Consider the following 25,149-nt stretch of genomic DNA (forward strand, 5'->3'; position numbering starts at 1 on the left):
CTGTGGGAAATTTTAACATATATTTCTAACATTTGAATATTCAACAATTTATGTTTACAAAAGAAAACAAAGAAATGTTTTGAAAAATGTATTAAATTCTTAAGATAATTTTTTATTGGATCAAGTTTTTTTAATATTTTTCTTCATTTTCATTTTGTATCTCTTTGTTGGATAGAATACTAACACTTAGCAAGTTTTAGAAAAATCTCATTAAAATTATTTGTATAATAATCATAAGTGACTTTTAAATTCAAAATTAGGTTTTAAGTGTCTTTCCTCACTTATGAAACAATGTTATGATCACTAGGCCATCTGTTAAGGTGATACAGTTACATTTAGTCCTCAGAGGGTGTTTGGCATTCTCTGTTTTAGCATTCTGTTGGATTACAAGGCCACAAAACAAGTTCACCTTGATCTTTCACATTAAGTCTAAAGTATCAAAAACCAACACCTGTGATGTTTCCATTTAAAGAAAAAAGAGGCAGGAATAAAATGAGAATTTGGGCTTAATTACAATAAAATATCAGAAGTACCAGAGACACAAGTCTCGAAGCTTTATCACTGGAGAAATATGGGAAATAATGCCTCTCCTGAACAAAGCCAAGATCACTGCTCAGCCATCAACAACAGCATCCCACTGCTGCAGGGTAGCCTCCCCACCCTGACCTTATCTGGAAAGATCCGGGTGACAGTGACTTTCTTCCTTTTCCTACTCTCCACCACTTTTAATACTTCTTTCTTGTTGAAACTTCAGAGATGGACTCAGAAGGAGAAAGGGAAAAAGCTCTCGAGAATGAAGGTGCTTTTAAAACATTTGACCTTAGCCAACTTGTTGGAGACTCTGATTGTCATGCCACTGGATGGGATGTGGAACATTACAGTCCAATGGTATGGTGGAGAGTTCCTCTGCAAAGTCCTCAGCTATCTGAAGCTTTTCTCCATGTATGCCCCAGCCTTCATGATGGTGGTGATCAGCCTGGACCGTTCTCTCGCCATCACCAGGCCCCTGGCTGTGCAAAGCAACAGCAGGCTCGAGCAGTCCATGATTGTCCTGGCCTGGATCCTCAGTAGTGTTTTAGCTGGACCACAGGTAAGCCATTATTTGTGAGCTTGTATTAATATGGTAATCACAGATTTCCTATCTAAACTTGAGTAAAGATTTTGTTAAAGGCAGTATGCACTGTATTACCTTTAAGAATTGAGGGATTGTAGAGGTTAATCCCTAACTCTGTTCTGTTCCCTCTAGCAAATTTCTTAACCTCCCTAGGTTTCTGTTCATTTATTTATAAAATGAGAGTAATGTCTGCTTTATGTTCTTTTGTGATAATTAAATAATGTATTGAGTAGAATAACTTCTGGTACATAGTAAGTGCTCTCCAAATGGTACCTATAGTAAAACCTACCTCACCTCCCCCACGCCTTCCTCACTATGTTGCCCAGGCTGGCCTTGATCCTCCTGCCTTAACTCCCCCAGTGGCTAGGATTAAAGGCAGTTACCCCTGGTAGTAAATTTCTTATTTCTCCTTTTCCTCTAGTTGGCATGCATTTAATAATTGAGAAAAATTAGGAACTGTGAAATTTGCATAGGTAGATAAACTTTTCTTAGATGAGATTTATTAAGTGAAAACTAAGGCTTTTATTATTGCAATTGAGGGAAATTATGTTGATTAGTATGTTGTTTTGTAGTTTGGGTTAGATAGGATTGATGAAGAGAGAAAATGGAAAATCTTGGACTTTTAGAGAACTCAAACATTTCCCTAAGATTGGCTTGAATTATGCTGGAGGTAGGTTATTGGTAAAGTTTTATAACCTTTTCCCAGGGAAGACAGATGTACCTCCAGATCACCTTCATCAGAGACAGCCTGGCTAACTGACCTGCAGAATCTGCTTTTTCTACAATTAAATCCCTCAATAAAAGAATAATTTCTTAAAAATAACAAAGATCTTTTCATAACAGATGAATAAGTTCTCTATTCTTGCAAATGCACTGTATGGTAAATCCAGGGTACAAAAATGTATTAAGAAGTAAGAGTTCCCTAGGATCCTCCAAAACCTTGCCTCTAAGAATGGAAAAATAACAATCCATTCTAACCTGGCTAGATGGTTTTGAAAACTATCAAGCAGAATTTGCTGAATATTACACGATATTAAGTAATTTTTCCACAAATTCCTCACTTAATTTTTCTTGGGAAAAACATACTAACTGAATTAGTGTGTGTTTCATGGAAGAAAAAATATAAAAACTTTTATCTCCTTGGATAAAAGTATAACTATCCTCACAGTGATTGAATATAGAAGATTAAGTTTCACAAATATGTCACATGAAATGAAGTTATTTAGCTAAGGTTTATGATCTTAAAATATCTATTTTCTTTCTTTAAAGAATGGGTGCTATGTATTGGTACTATAAGATACTATGATTATTCTTGCCACTAAGATAAACATTTCTACATGGTGGAGACTGTTGTGTTGAACTTAATTCATTTTTAGAGTACCTGAAAAGATATCAATCAAAATTAAAAATTAAAAATGTTTGGATACATTATGTACAATTATATGTTTTCACATATCAATTAAAAATAAGTCGAACAAAAAAATTTTAAAGACTTAACATTAAAGGGCTGGAGGTAGCTCAGTATACAGTGTCTGCCTGGAGCACATATAAAAACCTAAGTCCAATCCCCACTGCCAGGGGAAAAGATAGTTGAGATATTTTTTAAATTTAGATAAATAAATGCATAGTAGTTTTATATTGTAAGACATTGGTAGCCATAAAAACCATCTGAAATTAATGTGGGAGCCTCACAGACTTTTTGAGTTTTGTATAAAGAGTAAATAGCATTTAAATTTTTACTTTTAATTGGCAAATAATAATTGTACACATTTATGGTGTGCCATGTGATGTTTCCGGACATCACATTTTGTAGTAATCAAATCAGGGTAATTAGCATAACCTTCACCTCAGACAAAAGTGATTTTCTTTAAACAAAAATATTTTAACAAGCCAGGCATGGGGGCGCATGCTTCTAATCCCAGCATTTGGGAGGCTGAGACCAGAGGATCGCGGTTGGCGGACAGCCTCAGCTACTTAGGCCCTCTGCAACGTAGTGAAACCCTATTTCAAAATAAAAGAATAAAAAATAGGGCAGAGGGTGTAGCTCGGAGGTCAAATGCCCCTGGGTTCCATCCTCAAACCCGCAAATATATATATATATATATATATATATATATATATATATATATATATATATATATTTTTTTTTTTTTTTTTAACAAAATATATGTAGGGCCAGAGTGAGACAAAGAATCTTTTCAAGGTATCTGGAAATTAAGTGATTAAATTTAGAAGTATGAATGGAATTGATATTAAGGCATTTAAAGCAAAAAACAAAGCATGGCAACTAACTGGTTCTATTTAGTAGTACAGCAGAGGAAAATAAAGCTCCAATTTTTCTTAGCCAAATATTTGAAGAGTAAAACCACTGAATTAGCTGGGCGTGGTGGCACATGCTTATAATCCCAGTGCTTGGGAAGTTTAGACAGGAGGGATCACACAGATTTGAAGCCAGCCTCAGCTACTTAGTGAGGCTCTCAGCAACTTAGTGAGACCCTGTTTTCAAATAAAGTATTAAATAGGTCTGGGAGTGTAGCCAGAGGTAGAAAACCCTCTGGGTTCCACCCTCAGTAACACACACACACACACACACACACACACACACACACACACACACACTGAAGTAGTCAGGTTGAAAAGTGTTTGCCTATATGAAGGAAAAGGAAAAGGCCATGAAAAGAGGTACACACACTGACATTAGAACATGACTGTTGACAATGTAAGGCTTTTGTATAAGTACAACTATCATGAAACAGTAATTTGAGATACTGATATAGATAAAAATGCAAAATGAAGTAGAAATGGGTGAATTTATGAAAATAACTACATGATATACCCACAGTTACATTATCCTTGAAAAAGCTCTCCAAGAAGTTCTACATAAAACACTGAACTTTAATTCTATTACTTTCATCTAAATATAGCTCAGCAATATTATAATTTCAAATACTATACTTATCTATATTGGTTTAGCAAAAAGGAATTTCATGTCATAGTCTGTCCTCAAATACATCATTCTACCAGAGAGATTTATGTGAATATCAACCACAAAAAAATTATGGTACTATTTTATTTTGTAAAACAAATGACTCATCCTTACTTTCAACACCACCCTAAATTTATAAATCACTTTGTTCATGTTTCCTGAAAAACTTCACATGAGTAACTATGGGGGGTATTACCAAGGCCCCACACACACTAGACAAGTGCTCTACCATTGAACTACATCCACACCCAGCCCTCTATTTATTTTTATTTTGAAACAGGTCTCAATAAGCTACCAGGCTATCCTTGAATTAGAATCCTTCAGCCTTAGCCTCCCAAGTAACCAGGATTACAGGGCTGGGCCATCACATCCCACAAGTAATCTTATTCTATGAGGTAAACAGAAGTCATATTGTTATCTCAATTTCACATACAAAAGAACTAAGCTCGAACCTTTGAAATCATTAGTGTTTTATACCTCTGGGCCAATAACTCAAATTAAGAAATACATATTACATCAAGACCTAGTCTGCCTATTTCATTCATACATAAATAACTGAGAAAAAGTTTTCACAACATAAATATTCTGTTATATTTCTTTATTATTGTTGATTGCAACCTTGAAGGACACATCTTGAGGGTAAAAAACACTGAAAAGAATTCATTGGTTGGACATGGTGGTACATTCCTGTAATCCTAATACTTGGGAAGCTGAGATAGGAAGTTGATAGGTACAAGGTTAGCCTCAGCAACCTAGCAAGGCCCTAAGCAATTTAATGAGACCCTGTTTCAAAATACAATTTTTAATAAAAAGGGATAAAGGTATATCTTGGAGGCAGAATGCCAGAAATTCAATTTTCAATTAAAAAAGATTAAAAATGATTCATTGGTGTTCACAATGTCACTGAGACTATGGGATTCAACTTTATATTAAGTCCAGTTTTTTTCTTATTACAGTTTTCTGATATCTCTCTGAATTAAAGATGTTTAATTTCTGTGACTAACATAATGTGTTTTGAAGAATACACCAGATACAACTTTTTGTTTTTAGACTGTGACACATAGGATGTCTCATGCTTCGCCACACTTTATGGATAAGCCCATTTACAAAGTCACATCCTGTTGTGGCCAACTGACATCAAAAGGGTGACTTTAATCTTCGCTTTGTGGAGCATTTGTTGGCTGTTTGTTATCTGAGTAATTCAAACCTTAGTTTTTAAAAAAAACAAATAAGTTATCACACTCAAGCCCAGAAATCTATAAGTTTATGATATTTTGCTAGAGCTCAGAATGATTGGTATTTATTTATTTATTTATTTATTTATTTATTTATTTATTTGGTGGTACTGGGAGTGGAACCCAGGAGCTTTCTACCTCCGGGCTACACTCCCAGACCTATTTTATATTTTATTTGGAAACAGGGTCTCACTAAGTTGTTGAGAGCCTCACTAAGTAGCTGAGGCTGACTTCGAACCTGTGTGATCCTCCTGTCTCAGCCTCCCAAGCACAGGGATTACAAGCATGCACCACCACGCCCAGCAGAATGATTGGTTTTTAAATTGACTATCTTGGTTTTCTAGTTTCCTGATTACTAACCTCAGAAGCTAAGTTCTACAGTGGTGTTGGAATATGTTCTATGTGGAGCCTCAGTAAGCTAAATAAACATAAGTGGAGCCTTTCTTTCAAATAGATATCAGGAAGGACCAGGGAGGACCACTTCTCTTCTTGTAGGAGTTTGCTAGCCTTAAGTCACAGTCCCTCTGAAGACCTTCCATCTCCCTGCAACAAAGTTTGAAAGTTAATGAGATCATATAAATGGCATATGTGTTAGATTTAAACAGAATTGCATCCAAACCTCAATACTATCTCTTACCAGCTATGTGACTCTGAGAAAATTGCTTAATTAACTAAGTTTAAAAGAGTAATGGTAAAGAATAAATTATGAGAGATATAAAATAATCCAGTACCAGATTTTATACTTTAATTTTAAGCATGAGGTTAATATTCACTTTCTTCTTCTCTTCCTTTCTTCCTCCTTTACTTTTCTTCCTTTCATAATAGGGTTTTTGAAGTCAGGAAAGAAAAAATACAGAAATATGAGTATTAAAATGATTAATTCTTTAAGAAACAGCAAAAAGGCTTATGTAAAGATAGATCTCATCCTGGTATGGTGGCATATGCTTGAAATCCCAGTACTTGGGAGGTTGAGATAGGAGGATCCCAGGTTCAAGAACAAGAGCAAGAAGTGAGACTCATCAATCTAGTGACACTCTGTTTCAAAATTAAAAAAAAAATAGGGCTGGGGGTATATCTTGGAGGCAAAATTCCTTTGACTTAAATCACCAGCACCACATAAAAAGAAAGAAGGAAGGAAGAAAGGAAAAAAGGCGGGAGGGAGAGGTCTCTTTAAATTTTTCAAAATTATAGTTTATAGGCCAGGTGTAGTGGCGCACGCTTGTAATCCTGGCGCTTGGGGGGCAAAGACAGGAGGATCACGCAGGTTCGAAGCCAGACTCGCTGGCTTAAGAGACTCTGTTTCCAAATAAAAGTATAAAATAGGTCTGGGAGTGTAGCCCGGAGGTAGAATGGTTTCCAGGAACCCCAGTAACACTCCCCCAAAAACTATAGCTTATATTCTGACTGATCAGTAAATTTGGCCAAACTATTCTCTGGACACAAAACTATATACCAGAGCATACTAATTCAAGTGTTGGAGGTATTATTTCCAAAAGTAAGTTAGGAATAAAGAAAATGAAGAAAGGGGAGGAGGACGAAAGGAGAGGGGGTGGAATGGGATGGGGAGAGGAAGGAAGGGCGGGGGAAGAAAAAGCAACAAACATATGCTCTGGGAGTAACTTTGATTTAATCCTATCTGTGGTTATACTGGTAACTTTGAATTAAGGAAAAAATATTTCCTAAATCATGTGTTTCCATACCTAATTAAATACCATGTTTTTTTAATGAGAGTCATCAAAGACCACAAAAATTCCAGAGTAGCAGATTATTTTCAGAAACAGTCCATATCCCTAGCTTATCTTTGTTAATATGGAACATTACATATTGACAGCTTTTAAATTCTATTAATTAATTCAAGCCTGTAGGCAAGAAATATGAGTCACTCCTTTGTCTTTGGTATAAAGAAGTGTGGTCTGAAGATGTGTAGAGACTTGCCTTAACATTTAAGAGAATTCACTGGTGTAAAATGTACTTCTGAACTTGGTTAATTCAATAAATTCAGTTTAAATTAAATAAATACTTATTTCATATTTGAAATATTCCAAGCACCCTGCCATATTATAGTAATATGCTATCATCAGAAATAATAATACTGAGGATGATAAATAATATTTAAAGACACAAATATGTGCCAGTAATTGTGCTAATTGTCTTTACATGCAGTATTTTATGAATGCTTCTAACAAATTTATAAATTATGTACAACTATGTTCCTTGGTTTATGTATTAATAAACTAAGCCTATAAATATTACATAGGATGCCCATGAGTACTGTCTAATGAGTGGAATGTCAGCATATCCAGTTAACTCTATAGAGGAGAGAGACATCCTCTCAAGCCCCTTAGTTCTTATGTGGACTCTTTGGTTGAATTTAGGAACTCAATAAATAAAAGATATTTTTAAATTTTAATTGTTTTTAGTAAAGATATTTTTTAATTATTGGTGCATTGTAGTCTTACATCTTAATGGGATAAAAGACTTGTGGAGACATACATGCTCACATCACCCAGTTCGCCCTTACCCAATCCCCACCCGATTCCCTCCCTATTCCTTCTTCCAGTGCTTGGCTTAGTGATTGACTTTGATATGTTTAAGTACATCATGTGCTTTAGAAATTTTTCCTCTTTCCCCTTCCCATCCCCTCAGTTAGGTTCTTTATTTCCTCCTCTATAGGATCTCCTTCTTCATCTAGAGTTGGATGTTTAACAAGAGAGAAGTGTAAATTTTTTGTTATATTTACACATATATTAGATTTTCACAAGACAGTGAAGATCAAAGAGATGACCAACATATAATAATCTGTGTGTTGGTGTGTGTGTGTGTGTGTGTGTGTGTGTGTGTGTGTGTGTGTCGTATTGGGTATTGAACCCAGGGGGATTCTACCTGAGTTACATCCCCTGCCCTATATTTTTATTCCTTATTTTGAAACAGGGATCACTAAGTTGTGGTGGAGGGCCTCAGTAGTTGAGGCTGGCTGAGAACCTATAATCCTCCTGTCTCAGCCTCCCAAGTACTGGGATTACAAGTGTGCACCATCACGCCTGGCTATGACTGGTTTTTCTAGGTCTATGAAGAGACATTGGATTTTGATAGGAATTGCATTGATTCTGTAGGTCACTTTGGTAGAATAGCCATTTTGATAACACTTATTCTGCCTATACAAGATCCAGAAAGATCTATCTTCTAAGATCTTCGATTTCTTTCTTTAGTGTTTTATAATTTTCACTGTAGGGGTCTTTTACCTCCTTGGTTTGTATATTAAGTTTCATTAGCAGTGTCTGGTGACCAAGGCTATTTTCATATCCTGTCATTTGAAGAACATCCATATCAGCCGGGCGTGGTGGCGCACGCTTGTAATCCCAAAACTTGGGAGGTTGAGATAGGAGGACTGCACAGATTCGAAGCCAGCCTCAGCTACTTAATGAGGCTCTCAGCAACTTAGTTTCCAAATAAAGTATAAAAATAAATCTGGGAGTATACCCTGGAGGTAGAAAAGCCCCTGGGTTCCACCCCCAGTACCACAAAAAAAAATGAAGAATATCCATATCAAAAGAATCTTTATGTCTTGCTGCATGTAGGGAACACAAGCCAACTGGTCCTTTATGAAGTTATAGGTCTTGAAGTATTTTTAGCTTGAAATAATTAATATAACAATTTAGCATATTTAGCTTTCATTCCTCCAACTCCATATTGAGAGCTTTTTTAAAATTTTTGTATTAGTGCATATGTATATCTTCATGGAGTACAAGATGGTAGAGACATACACAACTGCCACACTTCTCTATTATGTGATATTAGCTATTTACTTTTTTCCTGTAGGAGGTTAGGGAAGGAAAAGCATATGGCAAGATTAGGAGGTTAAAAATACACTTTTTTGAGAAATAAATACACATGGATATACATACACAAATTGTATGCCTTACATTTTTATCATAATAATAATGGTTAAATTTTATATAATGCTAAATGTGTGCAGGTACTTTTCCAAATGCTTTGTATATAATAACTCATTTGATTGTCATTACCCTAGCGGTAGATACTATTATTATCCCTTTTTTAGAGGTGAAGAAACTGAAGCACACCATATAAAAATAATTACCTCGGAAGAATTAGGCAATGGTACAGTTCGTATGAGTAAGGTAAGGGTTAAAGATAATATTCTAAGAAAAGTAACATCCGCAATTGCCTGTGGAGAAAGAAAACAGAATGTTCTTGTTTATGGCAAAATGAAGTAAACACTGATAAGAACTAGAGTCAAGGATAAGTGAGGAAAACCATACAGAAATTGAAGAAATATAATCCAAGGACAAAGGAACCACTGAAAGCAAAGTGGATCCCTATATCAATCATTCAAATCAACATGGCCTTGGAACACAACATAAACTGAACTAAGACTAAAACAAATCACTTTATGGGCAAGTAAAAATCTGAAATGCCATATACTTCACTGTATTTGTCTTTTAAAACTTATCAGTCTATCTTTTATTACAAGCTCAAATACATTCTATAATATCTACTACCAAATATTAAATTTCCTGGTAGACAGATTTATCTGGCTCATATTTTATGACAGAAAGCACCCAGTACAGGAAAAAAATTTTTCCTAAATAAAGATGTTAGCCAGTACCTCAAATCATAATAGGTAATATATTAAGATAAAAATTTGCCGGGCGTGGTGGCGCACGCTTGTAATCCCAGCATTCAGGAAGCTGAGACTGGAGGATTGCAGTTCATGGACAGCCTCAGCTACTTAGTGAGGCCCTATACAACTTAGTGAGACCCTGTCTCAAAATAAAGAATAAAAAATAGGACAGGGAGTGTAGCTCGGAGGTCGAATGTCCCTGGGTTCCGTCCCCAAACCCGCAAAAAAAAAAAAAAAAAAAAAAAAAAAAGATAAAAATTTAGTCCAGTGGAGAGCGTAAAATCAAATTCAGGTCATCTGATTCCAAATTTAATTTGGGGAAGTAAGCAGGGAAGTAGTTAAACCTTAGAGAAGTGTAAGATTCTTAGGTTCTATGTGAACTAAACATTCCAAAGACTTCAACTAACACATCTGTTGGGTTGAATTCAGTACTAAACTGTAAATAAAGTCAAGCTGGAAATAATTGTGAACAACTGAAAAGCCTCACTTCATAATGTGGGAAAAAGTTGGTCCAGATCATAAGATTAAATTAGCTGAGGGTACTTGAGTTTCTTGACTTGAAGATGATACTATGATCATTCATCGCCCTCTAGTGGAATAATTTAAAATTATTTCCCCTTTGAATAAAAATGAAACTGAAAATCAGCTTTTTTTTTATTGTAAAGCATATTTTAGGCTTTATTTATTCATTTGTTTTTGTACTGAGAATTAAACCCAGTGGTAATCTATTTCCAAACTACACTTTAAGTAAAATTTTTTGGTTTGTTTTTGTTTTTTATATAGTTTTTATTGGTGCATTATTATTTTACATAATTATATACATCATGTTGACAATGACATATGACACATATAATGTTATAATGATACAGTATACTTGGTTTCACCCCTTCCTCCCCATTTTACTCCATCCCTATACTGAGTTTCAAGGTTAACAATGTTATATTCACATGCATATACATAGTCACAAATAACATATCCACTAATGAACCTCAGTCTTCTTTTTTCCTTCCCCTTGCTCCCCAGCTCCACTGAGGATCTCTATTATCTGAAGTACCTTTGGTATCTCAAATACTCCATAGCTTGAACATAATAGATAAAACATATGTCCCTTCTCTTTCTGTGTTTGGCTAATCTCACCTAACATAATTTCTTCAGGTATTTCCATCTTCTTAAAAATGAAGATTTCTTAGAAAACTGGGACTGGATCCATCATATGATCCAGCTATACCACTACTGGGTATCTTTCCAAAGGGAAACAAGAGAACTACAGGAACATATGCATACCATGTTCATAGCAGCACAATTTGTAATAGCCAAACTATGAAACCAACCTAGATGTCCATCACCTGATGAACAGATTACAAAATTATGATAAATACACACAATAGAATTGTTTTATACATATTTTCTCTAGGTTTCTGAAAGTCTAGCTACATTATTGAGGGTGTCCTCAAACCTGCTATCCTTCTGTCTCAGCCTTCCAAGTACTGACATCATAGATGTGAACCAGTATGCCTGGCTTTTTCAATGTTTTTTTGTTTTAGTTGTGTGTGTGTGTGTGTGTGTGTGTGTGTGTGTGTGTGTGTGTGTGTGTATGTGTGTGTGTGTGTACTGGGAATGGAACCCTTCTACCTCTGGGCTACACTCGCAGACCTATTTTATATTTTATTTGGAAACAGGGTCTCTTAAGCCAGCAAGACTGGCTTCGAACCTGTGTGGTCCTCCTGTCTCCGCCTCCCAAGTGTGGGGATTACAAGCATGTGCCACCATGCCCGGCAATTTTTTAAAGTTTTGAATGCACAAATTTAACTTTTTAATTTCTGCTCATATTAATTATGATTAGAAAAGAGTATGATGCTGAGAAGATCCCTAATTTTTAAGACTCGTGGTTTCAGCTCTACTACTGACTTTTAGGAGAGAAATGCTAACAGAAAACCTGTTAGCATTAGTATGCTTCAAATTTTGTTTCCTCTTTCTAAATGACAAATTTAACCATTTCACCACTGGGGTGTTGAGATAATTTTTTCCAAAACATTTTGGAACCTTGAATTTGAAAACTTCATGGACAGGAAAATGGTTTTATACAACCATGGCCTTAATGTTTTTTCCCCTTGGAGAAATTACCAAATTATTATCCTTTCGTCAAGAACTAAATATATTCTTTTGTATTTCCCAAGCATGGTCCCTGTGGACAAGGACAATTGAACATAGTTAAAAGGAAGCAGCTTTTAATTTATTTTCAGTTGGCAACCAAAACAATGGGTTCTTTCCCTTAGTTATTTTTATTTAATCTATGAGGCTGATGGCTCCCCAGTGAGAGGATAATATGAATTCAGTAATCAGAACATTATTTTAACATTCCTTACACACTATATTAGGTTAGTACCTAATATTTCCTCCTGTCAGGCTGAAGACAGAATAAAGAAGTCTTCTGCAGTATTATTTTAAGCACTGGTTGTTTATTCAGATATATCAGAGGCTCTAAGATGATCTGAAAATACAATCTACCAGATAACATATGTTCTGGAGGAGCTAAGTGGCATTACCTGGCACTGTGTTGAAGGAAGAGTAATACAAATATGTAATAATATGTTTATTATTTAGGGATAATTGTGTATTATCAAAAAAGTTTTCAGATTAGTATTATCAACTTACAAATGGTAAATGGATTTTCTGAAAAGGAAAGGTGCCTTTTGAACCTCACCTGGCCTTTACTTCACTGATATCATCCCAATTTATCTAAGATGAATTAATTGTATTTTATATATATTTTTATTGAAAATTAATGGTATACATTTAAACTGTACTTGGTGCCCTCTTACCCCACCCCCATTTTCCTGTCCATGAAGTTTTCAAATTCAAGGTTCCAAGTCAATAAATGTCATTCACCATACAAACAGAAGTAAAGACAAAAATCATGTGATTTTTGTCATGACATCTGTCAAAATTCAACAGCCATTCATGTTAAAAACACTGAAAATTTTGGGGAAAAAAGTAACTTATCCTTCTTTATAATATATATTAAACCCAAAGCCAACAACATACTAAGTAGGGGAAAACTGAAAACATGTTCCCTGAAATCAAGAACTACACAAGGATGCTATCACGATTCCTATTCAATATAGTACCAGAGCAGTAGGTAAAATAAAGAAATTAAAAAGATAAAAAAAGAGAAAAACATCAAAATTATCTGTTACATGATCCTTATACTTAGAATTTCAAAAAAACTCAACCAGAAGACTTCTAGAGCTGATAAACAAACTAATCAAAGTAGCCAAATACAAAATCAACTTCAAAAATCAACAGTGCTGCTGGGTGAGGTGGCACACACTTGTAATCCCCGCTTGGGAGGCAGAGACAGGAGGATCGTGCAGGTTCGAAGCCAGCAGTGCTGGCTTAAGAGACCTGTTTCCAAAAATAAAAATAGGTCTGGGAGTGTAACCCAGAGGTAGAAGGGCTTCTAGAAACCCCAGTACCATAAAAAAAATCAATAGTGCTTATATACACCAATAATGAATATGCTGAAAAGGAAACCTACAAAACACTTCCATTTGCAATAGCCTTAAAAAACAAACAAAACTAAAACAAGAAAATCTAGAAATAAATCTAACCAAGAAGGAAAAAAACTTCTACAATGAAAATTGTAGACAGCTTAAGAGAGTAACTGAAAAAAACACAGAAGATGGAAAGACCTTCCATGTTCTTAAATAGGTAGAATATATATTGTGAAAATGGCCATACTACCAAAAGCATCTATACTTTCGATGCAATAACTATAAAAAATACCATTATCATTATTCACAGAACTAGAAAAAAAAAAACTCCCAAAATTCATATGGAAAAACAAGAGACCCAGAATAGATCAATCAATTCTGATCTGTAAGAACCATGTAGGAGGTATCACAATTCCATATTTCAAGTTACACTACAAACTTAACCAAGGAGGTAAAAGACCTCTAACAAAAAAATCATAAAACATTGTAAAAAGAAGTTGAAGAAGACCTTAGAAGATGGAAAGATCTTCCATGTTCATGGATAGGCAGAATAAATATCATCAAAATGGCCATACTGCCAAAAGTAATCTACAGATTCAATGCAATACTCATTAAATTACCAATGTCATTCCTTACAGACAAAGAAAAATCATCCTTAAATTCATTTGGAATGAACCGGGCATGGTGGCGCACGCTTGTAATCCCAGCATTTGGTAGGCTGAGACCAGAGAATTGCAGTTCACGAACAGCCTCAGCTACTTAGTGAAGCCCTCCATAACTTAGTGAGACCCAGTTTCAAAATAAATAATAAAAAATAGCTCAGAGGTTGAATGTCCCTGGCTTCTATACCTAAGCCCGCAAGGGGGAAAAATCATTTAGAACAACAAAAAAAAAAAAAAAAAAAAAAAAACAGAATAGCCAAAGTACTTCTCAGCAACAAAAACCAGGCAGGAAGAGCTAGCTGTGGTGGTGCACACTTGTAATCACAACACTTGGAAGGCTGAGACAGGAGGATCACACAGGTTTGAAGCCAGCCTCAGCTACTTAGTGAGGCTCTCAAAAACTTAGTGAGACCCTGTTTCCAAATAAAATATAAAGTAGTCTGGGAGTATAGCCTGGAGGTAGAAAGGGCCTGGGTTCCACCCTCAGTACCACACACACACACAAAAAAAAAAAACAGGCAGGTAGAATCACAATACCTTATTTAAAACTATACTGCAAAGACATAGTAATAAAAACATTGTGGTACTGGCTCAAAAACAGATACATAGACCAGTGGCGCTACATGTAGCTAATTCATTGGAAATTCTGTCAGGCAGTTTGAGCAGACCCCAACATCTCCCCCTTTCTTTTTTTATATATGAGGGCAAAATGCATGGTCTCTGTCTTAGGTTGTCCTTTTTTGAGGATCTTACCTGCCATTGGGTACTCATGCTTGATAGCTGCTCATAAGCCACCCCAGCCCCTGTCTTAGGTTGTCCTCCTCTGAGGATCTTACCCGTCATTAGGTACATGGAGAGCAGAGGAGGGATGTTCATAGTCAGAATGCCAGTCATACTAATTGGGCTCTCTCTCAGTAAGCTTTGATATTGGATTTTTACTTGATGTATTTTATTATTTTTATTTAATTTTTAAAATTTTATTGGTGCATTATATTCTTACATCATATTGGGGTAAAAAGCTTGTGTGTACAGACATGCACACATCACTGACTTAACCCCTACCCAATTCCCATCCCATTCCCTCCCCTTCCCTCCCTCCCTTGCTCGGCTTAGTGGTTGACTTCAGTATGTTTAAGTACATTGTGTGCTTTAGAGATTTTCCTCTTCCCCCCTCCTTTCTCCTCCTTTAGGTTGTCTTGTTTGCTCCTCTATAGGATTTCCTTTTTCATCTAGAGTTCCTCCTATGACCCAATTCTCCCTAACTCTCACATTTTAGGGAAAGCATCTGATTTCTTATTTTTTATGACAGACTAATCTTACTTAGCATAATGTCCTCCAGTTCCATCCATTTCCCTGAAAATGATGTAATTGAGGTTATTTTTTTTTTGTGGCTGAGTAAAATTTCATTGTGTATATATTCCACAGTTTTGTAATCCATCCATCTGTTGATGGACATCTTGGCTGGTTCCATAGTTTGGCTATGGTGAATTGTGCAGCTATGAACATAGATACACATGCATTAGTTTGGTAGTTTGGTTTTTTTTCTTTTGGGTAGATACCCAGAAGTGGTATTGCTGGATCAAATGGTAGATTTGTTCCCATTCTTCTGAGGATTCTCCATACTGTTTTCCAAAGTGGTTGCACTAATTTGCAATCCCACCAACAATGCCTTAGAGTTCCTACTTCTCCACATCCTCACCAGCATCTATTGTTGTTTGTATTTTGAATGATTGCCCTTCTAGTTGGAGTTAGGTGAAATCTCAGGGTAGTTTTGATTTGCATCTCTCTGATTGCCAGTGATGTTGAACATTTTTTCATGCATTTATTGGCTATTTGAATTTCTTCTTTAGTGAAGTGTCTATTTAGTTCACTTGCCCATTTTGTTATTGCATGCTTTATTTTCTTAGTGTTGAGTTTCTTCAGTTCGCTGTATATTCTAGATATTAGTCCTCTATCGGAGGGGTAGGTGGCAAAAATCCTCTCCCATTCTGTTGGCTCTCAATTGAGGTTCTTGACAGTTTCCTTTGCTGAACAGAAGCTCTTCAGTTTCATGCAATCCCATGTATTGATTCGCCTTTTAATTTGTTGTGCCTTTGGGATCTTGTTGAGAAAGTGTTTATCTGTGCCTGTGTGTTGCAGTGTTGGACCTATGCCCTCTTCAAGGAGCTTCAAGGTCTCTGGTTTGATTTCCAAGTCTTTGATCCATCTTGAGTTGACTTTTGTGCAGGGTGAGAAAGTGGGATTAATTTCCAATTTTCTGCATATGGTTAACCAGTTTTGCCAACACCATTTATTGAAGAGACTATCTTTTTTCCAGTGTATGTTTTTGGCTCCTTTGTCAAATACTTGATGTATTTTAACTGCCTACAAACTGAACTAGTCTATTGAGGATACAGAGGCCCAGGGTACCAATAATTAGGAAAGACACAAGGGGGCCCAATGGAGGAAAAAAATCAGGCAAAAGCCCATTGAAGCTTGTCCATAATGGGTTGTCTTGTAGATCTTGTCAGCGTTTTTTAAGGTCTTCTTGGAGTTGCTTTATCTTGTGTTGGACTAAGCCCGATTTCATAAAAACAGCATTTTCCCTGTAAAAACAAGCATATGCCTCCCTTTTCAGCCATTAACAAGTCTAATCCTTTCCAGTTTTGTAACACTACATCTGCAAGGGAGTCTAAAGGTGGCTTGTAAAATGGCTGGATAGCCTGTCCATCTACTGGGAGTACTGGGAAGGTACCCCCTTCACAATCACAGGGCCACCCCATCCTTTTATTAAGGATCTCTCTTGCCTTACCTGAGTCTCCAAATCCTTGTATACCATCCCTTATTTGTGCTAATAGAAATAGACTGATGAGGATTTTCTTCTCTCTTTTTGCAATTAAGAAGAGAGGGCTAATCTCAGGGATCTCTTTTTCCCTGGAATCACAATTATTAGTGCATAGTGGAAGATATTTAATGTCCCTTGCTGGTACCCACAGGGGTCTTTTTTCATCTGGAGGGAAGATGCATCGAAATCCCCTTCCAGCCATAATCAATGGGTCTGGCCCTCTCCATATGCCTGTGAGTGGGTCTTTCCATTTCACCAAGACAGATATATATGTGATTGAGGATGGCCAATGTTTCTGGAATGGTAAACGTTTTGGGCTGTATTTCAAAAAATTTAATATTCTAAGCAGATCATGAGGGGGTAATGAGTCCCCCCTTTGTTTTTGTAATTTAACCTTTAAGGTATGATTAAATCTCTTTACAATGGCCTGTCCTCTAGGATTATACGGAATGCCCATAGTATGGGAGATATTCCAGGTTTGGAGGAAAACAGCAAAGGCCTTGCCAATAAAACATGGTCTGTTATCTGTTTTTATCTGGTTGGGCAACCCAAGGGTGGCAAAACACTGTAGCATATGACTAATAGCATGTTTGGTCTTTTTCCCAGCATGGGCTGATGCCCAACATGCCCAGGAGAAGGTATCAACTAAAACAAAAATACATTTTAGTCTGCCAGAGGGGGAATAATGGGTAACATCAATTTGCCAAAGATTGTTGGGGAGCAATCCTCGAGGGTTGCTGCCCGAGATTTGTAGGGGGGTTATTTGAAGGAAGCGTTGACAGGAGGAAGCGTTGACAGGATCGATAGGCACGCACAATCTTTTTTAAATCAGTTGCCGATGTCTGTGGGTATTTATGTTTTAAGCCCCTCCAATTGACGTGAGTAAGTTGATAGAATTTGGTGGCCTCTGTTACGGACGAAATAGAGGAGGCTAATTTGTCTGCAGTTTGATTGCCTTTAGAGAGGAGGCCCGGTAGATTTTGGTGGCCTAACAAATGTTGTAAAAATATAGAATGTATTTGTTGTTTAAAATTTGTTTGTGTTTGAATCATTAGAGGGGTAATAGGATTGGAATCTAGTTTAATATGGGCCACCATCAATAAAGGTAACAGATTAGCCACATATTGGCTATCTGAAAATAAATTGATGGGTTTATGAATAGCATTTAACACTAATACTACTGCAAATAATTCTTTGAACTGGGGGGAGCCTTTTATTGGCTGGGATATTGTTTGAATTGGCTGTGGGTCTTGTCTGTTGACAAATGAAGGATATATAACCACGGCTGCCCCCATATGCCCCCCATTGGTAAACACCATCAGGAAATTTGAATTAGGCTCTCAGATAAAGATTTTTGGGGGCCTCCACTCTAATCTAGTAAAAGAGCTCATCCATTTATAGGGACAATAATGACAATCAACGTTACCCAAAAATCCCTCTAACGCTATTACCACTCTTTTATTATTTTTTTGGAACCAGGTGAAATCAGATAATCGGTAGGGGATAATTATATCTTGAGGGTCCATTCTAAAAAGCTGATTTGCTATGTCTCTTCCTTTAAAAATGCAATCTGATACTTGATCAATTATGGAATATAACCGGGGTGCTCCTCCTATGGAGAGGTAAATCCAATGAGTGGGCTCTCCCATCTTGGCCAAAAGAGCCATGCATAGGGTGCTTCCCATGAAAACACATAAAATTAAAGACAGCGTGGGATTAAATCACCTTAAGGATGTCTCATTAATTGACATTTGTATTTTTGCTTTTTGAGTTATCCCAGCAATAGGGGCTTCAGTAGGTTCTTCATCTAATTTTCCCCATGCTGTCAAAGCAGCTGTCCATACCTGGTCTTGTGGTTCCCAGGGGTACCAGGCTGTAGGGCAGTTTCCTCTGGAATTTACGTTGACAGTTCCTCTGGCTCCTGCTTCGCCTGCAAATGGTGGCAGAGCGGAGGGTATAGAGAAGGAATTGGCTGGGAAAAGGGGTTGTGGATCAGAGGGATCGGGAGGTTTCTTAGGGGCTTCGGGACCGGAGGAGGGTGTATGCTTGGCGGCCCCTTTTTCTGCTGGCTTGGGGCCACGGTCAGCAAGGTTTTTCGGGGGTCACGAGGGAAAACAACTTTTAAGCGTGGAGATGTTGGGGAAAAACCCCAAGGGGGGAATCTCCCCTTGCTCTGTCTGGGCTAGCCTAACTAGCCCCTGAACTTGATCCCAGGTATCCCAAACATAAACATTACTTTCGGGGAGGCATGGGACAGTTTTTAAAAGGTACCCCCAGGCCTGGGTGGCTTGGTTATCAGTGAGATTAAGTCCTTGGCTGTTGAGAAAGAGTCAAAGGGATTCTAGGGTAGGGTCAGGTTTAGAACTGGACTTTCCCATAATTTATGAGGGGACACTCACCCATGGACAGATTAGCCTGTCAGCGTTTCCTTCAGAGCAAGAAGCGGCGGAGCCTCACATGGGGAACCAGACTGACGGTTCCAGTCCATCAGCGGTGGGGCTGAGAAGGAAGGTTGAATGCCGATGGCCCCACACAAAACCACATGGAGCCGGGAGACGTGTCAAGCAGGATCTCGTTTATTTCTCTCAGGCAACCCAATTTAAAGCAAAAACCCACAAGGGGGATTTCCAACAGGAAACTATTCTAACCTATCAAACTAAATGTCACTCTTACATGTGTAAAGTACATAACTTGCAGCCAATCATTATCTAGTGCACGAGGGATTCACGAGCACAGAAGCATTATTTGGGCCAATAAGGCTCAACATTACCAAATTGGGCTAGCGGGGGCAAGAAGAGTAGTTACGCCCTCCATATCCTCTGGGCGCTACATGTTGCAGGTTCATTCATCGGAAGTTCAGGCGGTTGTGCAGACCTGCGCTAGACGCTACATGTAGCTGATTCATCAGAAGTCTGTCAGGTGGTTGTGCAGACATCAACGCTCTTGGCGCTACATGTAGCTACTTCATCGGAGGTTCTGTCAGGCAGTTTGAGCAGACCCCAACAACTATAGATGAGCAAATAAGACAACCGGAAGGGATGGAAGGGGAAAGAGGTAAATTCTCTTCTGTTCATGATGTACATTAACAAACATATTAAAGTCAATCACTAAGCCAAACATGATGGGGGAGGAGGAAGGATTGGGGGTGGGAATTGGGTAAGGACTAATTGAGTGATGTGTGCATGTATGTCTCCACTATTTTGTACTCCATTAAGATGTATGACTACAATGCACAAATAAAAAGTTTTTAAAAAGTTATACTACAAAGCTATACTGGCAAAAGTAGCATGGTATTGGAATAAAAACAGACTCATGCACCAGTGATACAGAATAGAAGATACAGAGCCAAATCTTTACACTTAAACACAGATGATTTTGAAAAAGATTTCAAAAATACACATTGGAGAAAGGACAGCTTTTCCCAACAAATTATGTTGGAAAAAAATGGCTATAGATATGTAGAAAAATGAAACTAGATCCCTATCTCTCACCTTGTACAAAGGTCAAGTCAAAGTTGATCAAAGACCTAGAAATTAGACCACAAAATTTACAAATACTAGAAAAAATATGACCAACTCTCCAATACACAGGCATAGGCCAAAATTTCCTTAATAAGACCCCTAAGTCTCAGAAAATAAAATGGAGCATCAGTAATAGGATGGCATCAAATTATAAAGCTTCTTCACAGCAAAAGAAACAAGAGGGTAGAGAGACCCTACAAAATGAAAGAAAATCTTTGACAGCTACCTACTTATAAAGGAATAATATCTAAAATATATAAAGAACTCAAAAGGCTTAATAACAAAAAACAACCCAATCAATAAATGGGCAACTGAACTGAACAAACATGTCTTAAAAGAAGAAATACAAATGGCCAACAAATATATGCAAAAATCCTCAACATCATTAGCAATTAGATAAATGCAAGTCAAAGACACACTGGGATTCCATCTAGCTTCAATTAAATGACAATCATAAAGAACATGAAGAAGAATAAATACTGGCAAGGATATGGGGTAAAAGTAATAATTACACACTGTTTGTCGAATTGTAAATTTGTAGAACCACTATTGAATTAAGCATGGAAGTTCCTCAAGAGACTAGGAATAGAACAATATGACCCAGCTATATGACTTCTCAGTAACTTTCCAAAAGAATTAAAGTTAGAATACTGTAGTGATAGCTGGGCATGGTGGCTCACACTTGTCATCCCAGCATTTGGGAGGCTGAGACAGGAGGATCTGGGTTCACAGCCAGCCTCAGCTAGTTAGTGAGGCCCTCTGCAACTTAGTGAGAGAGACCCTTTTCAAAATAAAGAATAAAAATAGGGCTGGGAGTATAGCTCAGAGGTAGAATGCCCCCTGGGTTCCATCCCCAGTACCATAGCAAAAAAAAAAAAAAAAGAAGAATACTATAGTGATATATGCATACCCATGTTTATATTAGCACAATTGACAATAGCCAAATTATGGAACCAACCTAGGTGCTTATAAACATATGAATGGAAAACAAATGGGGTATACACACCCAATGGAATTTTACTCAGCCATAAAGAAGAATAAAATTATGTCATATGCAGGGAAATTGATGGAAATATAAAACATTATGCTAAGGGAGATCAATGAGTCTCAGAAAGCCAAAAATCATATTTTTCTCATATGTAGAAGATATAGAGAAAATAGAAAAGAAAGGGGACTTTATAAAAATGAGGAAAGAGACCAGTAGAACAGTGAAAGAGAATTTGGGAGTGAAAAGGAAAAAAGGAGGTTTGAAGAAAGAAGCATACTGAACAGTGTTATGTTTATATAGGAAGGTATCAGTACCAATCTCACCAGCATATACAGAGAAGAAAGAGGGAAAAAGCAGAATGTGGAAGGAAACTCATATATAGATGTTGTTTGCCTATACAGATATATCACTTTGAATTCTTTACAAAGTATAATTACATTACATGAACAAAATTAAAAAATGAGAATAATACCAAGCAACTTTGAAATTGTTTAGGTAACAACATGTTAGAAGACTAGCAGAACATAGGAGAAACAATTTCAAATAGTATTTGGAAAAAGGAATCTAACTTCTCATTTTCTTATTTTCTCATACAGTTATATATCTTCGGAATGATCTACCTAGCAGATGGTTCTGAGCAAACAGAAATTTTCTCTCAATGTGTAACACACTGCAGTTTTCCACAATGGTGGCATCAAGCCTTTTATAACTTCTTCACCTTCAGCTGCCTCTTCATTATCCCTCTTCTCATCATGCTGATCTGCAATGCAAAAATCATCTTCACCCTTACACGAGTCCTTCACCAAGATCCCCACAGTATGTATTCCTGAGATTCACTGCTAATTGTAATCTTTTCATACAGCAACAGTAAAGTACAAGGACACTTATGAGGTGCCAGATACTATTCTAAACAGCTGACAGATATTAGCTTGTGGACCCCCACAAGGTCACACTTTTATTGTGCCCCAATTTACAGATGAGATGATTAAATATCTTCTGATGTTCTAAATTTACAGCATTGAATTGAAGAAAAGACAATTACTCCATTAAAAACCAGGTTAATCATTGGAATATTCTTCCTGCAAGGCCAAGATTATAATACACCAGACATCTGCTATCTAGAATATAGCTAACAACCTATTAAATGTTAGCAAGTAGACTTGTTAAACTGTTTGTTTCACATTCAAATCCCCTTACATACACTTATGCATGTGTGCTTGTGCATACACATACATATTCACATGTCAAATATTGTTAAATATGTAACTGATTATTTCATCCAAAACTTCAAGATGTGGTTATGCCTTTTTTGCTTCAGTAGTCTGGTGCATTCTCCAAAATTATTATTCAATAATTTATGAAGTAAGCATTGTTATGTTGGCATGACATCTCAAAGACATGCTACTACTGACATAGATATAAGTCGTATCTGGTACAAACAGACAGGAATTTCATCTTAATTATCATGGCACGATCACTCTCAGTAGATACTGTCAAAAAGAAACAATCATAGTGATGCTATGTAATTTTCCACATGCCTCAGGAAATATTTATCTGCTTCAAAATCTCATCCAAGACATATCCAATTATATAAGAAATACCTAAGAAGGGCATGGGGAAATAAAATGAATCCAAAATAGAGGTTAGTCAAATGAAGTATCAACAGTACAGGTGCAGAAAAAAGACAAATGCAGAAAACAATAAACATTACCAAACATTTATTCACTTAACTTTTTCACTTATTCATCTATTATGTATTGTCCATTAAATATTGCTGGAAAACATAATAAGTGAATACTATATTGTATAAAACAAGCCTAGTAACTATCCTGCTTCCCTGGAGTTTACAGTTTAGCAGAAAAGTCAGAGAGTAAACATAAACCAATAATCAAGTGTGATGATATTTCAAAAAAGGCTAAGCACAGTGTTGCTTATTTTATCATATTCAACCATTGTGCTAAACCAATATACTTTTTAAAAAAATGTATTCACTCCTGATTACTTTATTATGTATAAGTCACTAATGATTACAGACACTGAGAATTAAATGAAATAATTTGTGACAAATTCAAGGCATGGACTAAATGGCAGTTTTGTCTGACTAAAACCTATAACCAGTCTATATTCAATAAATAACTTATTTTAACAATTCTACTAAAAATCAATTTCATAATTAAAATTATAAACATAAATGCTTTTCTTCATATTTTCATTCAAGAAGTTGCAAAATAACTTTCTGGATAGCATTTTCTGTTTCCCTCAAAAAAAATACAGCATGTAAACCAGCCGTGGTGGTGCACGCTTGTAATCCCAGCATTTGGGAGGCTGAGACTGGAGGATTGCTATTTGCGGACAGCCTCAGCTACTTAGTGAGGCTCTTCGCAACTCAGTGAGACCCTGTTTCAAAATAAAAAATAAAAAAATTGGGCAGGGGTTGTAGCTCGGAGGTCAAATGACTCTGGGTTTCATCCCCAGACCCGGAAAAAAAAAATACAGCATGTGAAGAGTATTTCTTATTTTAACTTAGCAGGCTTGGATTACAAATTTTAAGAACAGATTTTGAGCATTTAAAACCAGTTCTTTTTTTTTTTTTTTGCTTTAAAAAGTCAATCTTTATCTTCAGAGAGGCAGCCTGACTATTAAAGTCAGCAGTTACACTAATTTTAATGTTTATTCACAAGCATAACTTATAAACTTTAAAGGATGCATGTATGTAAAAAGTGAAATCATTTCAAATATCATAAAAAAGCATACTGTTGACGTGGATAATTGGGAGCAGCACTTTCACCTATACATGATTCTTAATATCCTTAGTCACAATGGTACTCAATGAATATAATTCCATATTGAGTCAGAATTCAACTCAGCTCAACATCCATCCTTAAATTTACATTTTAGTTGTTTGAGTATCCCATACTTCCAACACCAAAGAAAACTAAATTTTGAGGGCATTCTCATCTTCAATCTTTTCTTATTTTCTTATGTGACAGGATGGAAACAATATGACACAATAGAAAGTGATATAAAATATGTTTAAACAAATTATCATTATTAAAAATATTGAAAATTTTCACCCATTATTATTAGGTTGAATTAGTGATTTTCTTCTCCTTTTTGGAAGTTTTGGTTTTGTAAGAAAACTTATTTTCTTATGTGACAGGATGGAAACAATGTGACACAATAGAAAGTAATATAAAATATGTTTAAACAAATTATCATTATTAAAAATATTGAAAATTTTCACCCATTATTATTAGGTTGAATTAGTGATTTTCTCCTCCTTTTTTGGAAGTTTTGGTTTTGTAAGAAAACTATCTTTAAACGCCTACTCTTTTCCTTATCTCTTAGAACTACAACTGAATCAGTCCAAGAATAATATACCAAGAGCACGGCTGAGGACCCTAAAGATGACAGTTGCATTTGCCACTTCATTTGTTGTCTGCTGGACTCCCTACTATGTCCTAGGAATTTGGTATTGGTTTGATCCTGAAATGTTAAACAGGGTGTCAGAGCCAGTAAATCACTTCTTCTTTCTTTTTGCTTTTTTAAATCCATGCTTTGACCCACTTATATATGGATATTTCTCTCTGTAGTTGATAGACCACAGAGTAAATAATATAAAAAAGGAAAGGTAGTGAATTTCTCCATTTGGAAATTACAAATACAAAGCTTGCAATATAGAG

At 36.4% G+C, this 25,149-nt stretch overlaps 1 protein-coding gene across 2 annotated transcripts; it reads left to right on the forward strand.

The window, feature by feature from the left end:
- Positions 1 to 571: 571 nt before the first annotated feature.
- On the forward strand, positions 572 to 25,059 carry GNRHR (gonadotropin releasing hormone receptor; the record flags this gene model as incomplete). 2 transcript variants are annotated; one of them, XM_080697622.1, is made up of 3 exons in its annotated part: positions 572 to 1,090; positions 22,063 to 22,282; positions 24,815 to 25,059. In XM_080697622.1, the coding sequence occupies 3 exons, from the start codon at positions 572 to 574 to the stop codon at positions 25,057 to 25,059; spliced, it is 984 nt and encodes a 327-aa protein (XP_080553748.1). The 2 variants fall into 2 exon arrangements, with proteins under 2 accessions (XP_080553748.1, XP_080553749.1); XM_080697623.1 differs by having other exon boundaries at positions 22,191 to 22,282; positions 24,815 to 24,842.
- Positions 25,060 to 25,149: the final 90 nt, after the last annotated feature.

Source organism: Muscardinus avellanarius (genome assembly GCF_963383645.1).
Source record: "Muscardinus avellanarius genome assembly, chromosome: 6".
Classification (NCBI taxonomy): domain Eukaryota; kingdom Metazoa; phylum Chordata; class Mammalia; order Rodentia; family Gliridae; genus Muscardinus; species Muscardinus avellanarius.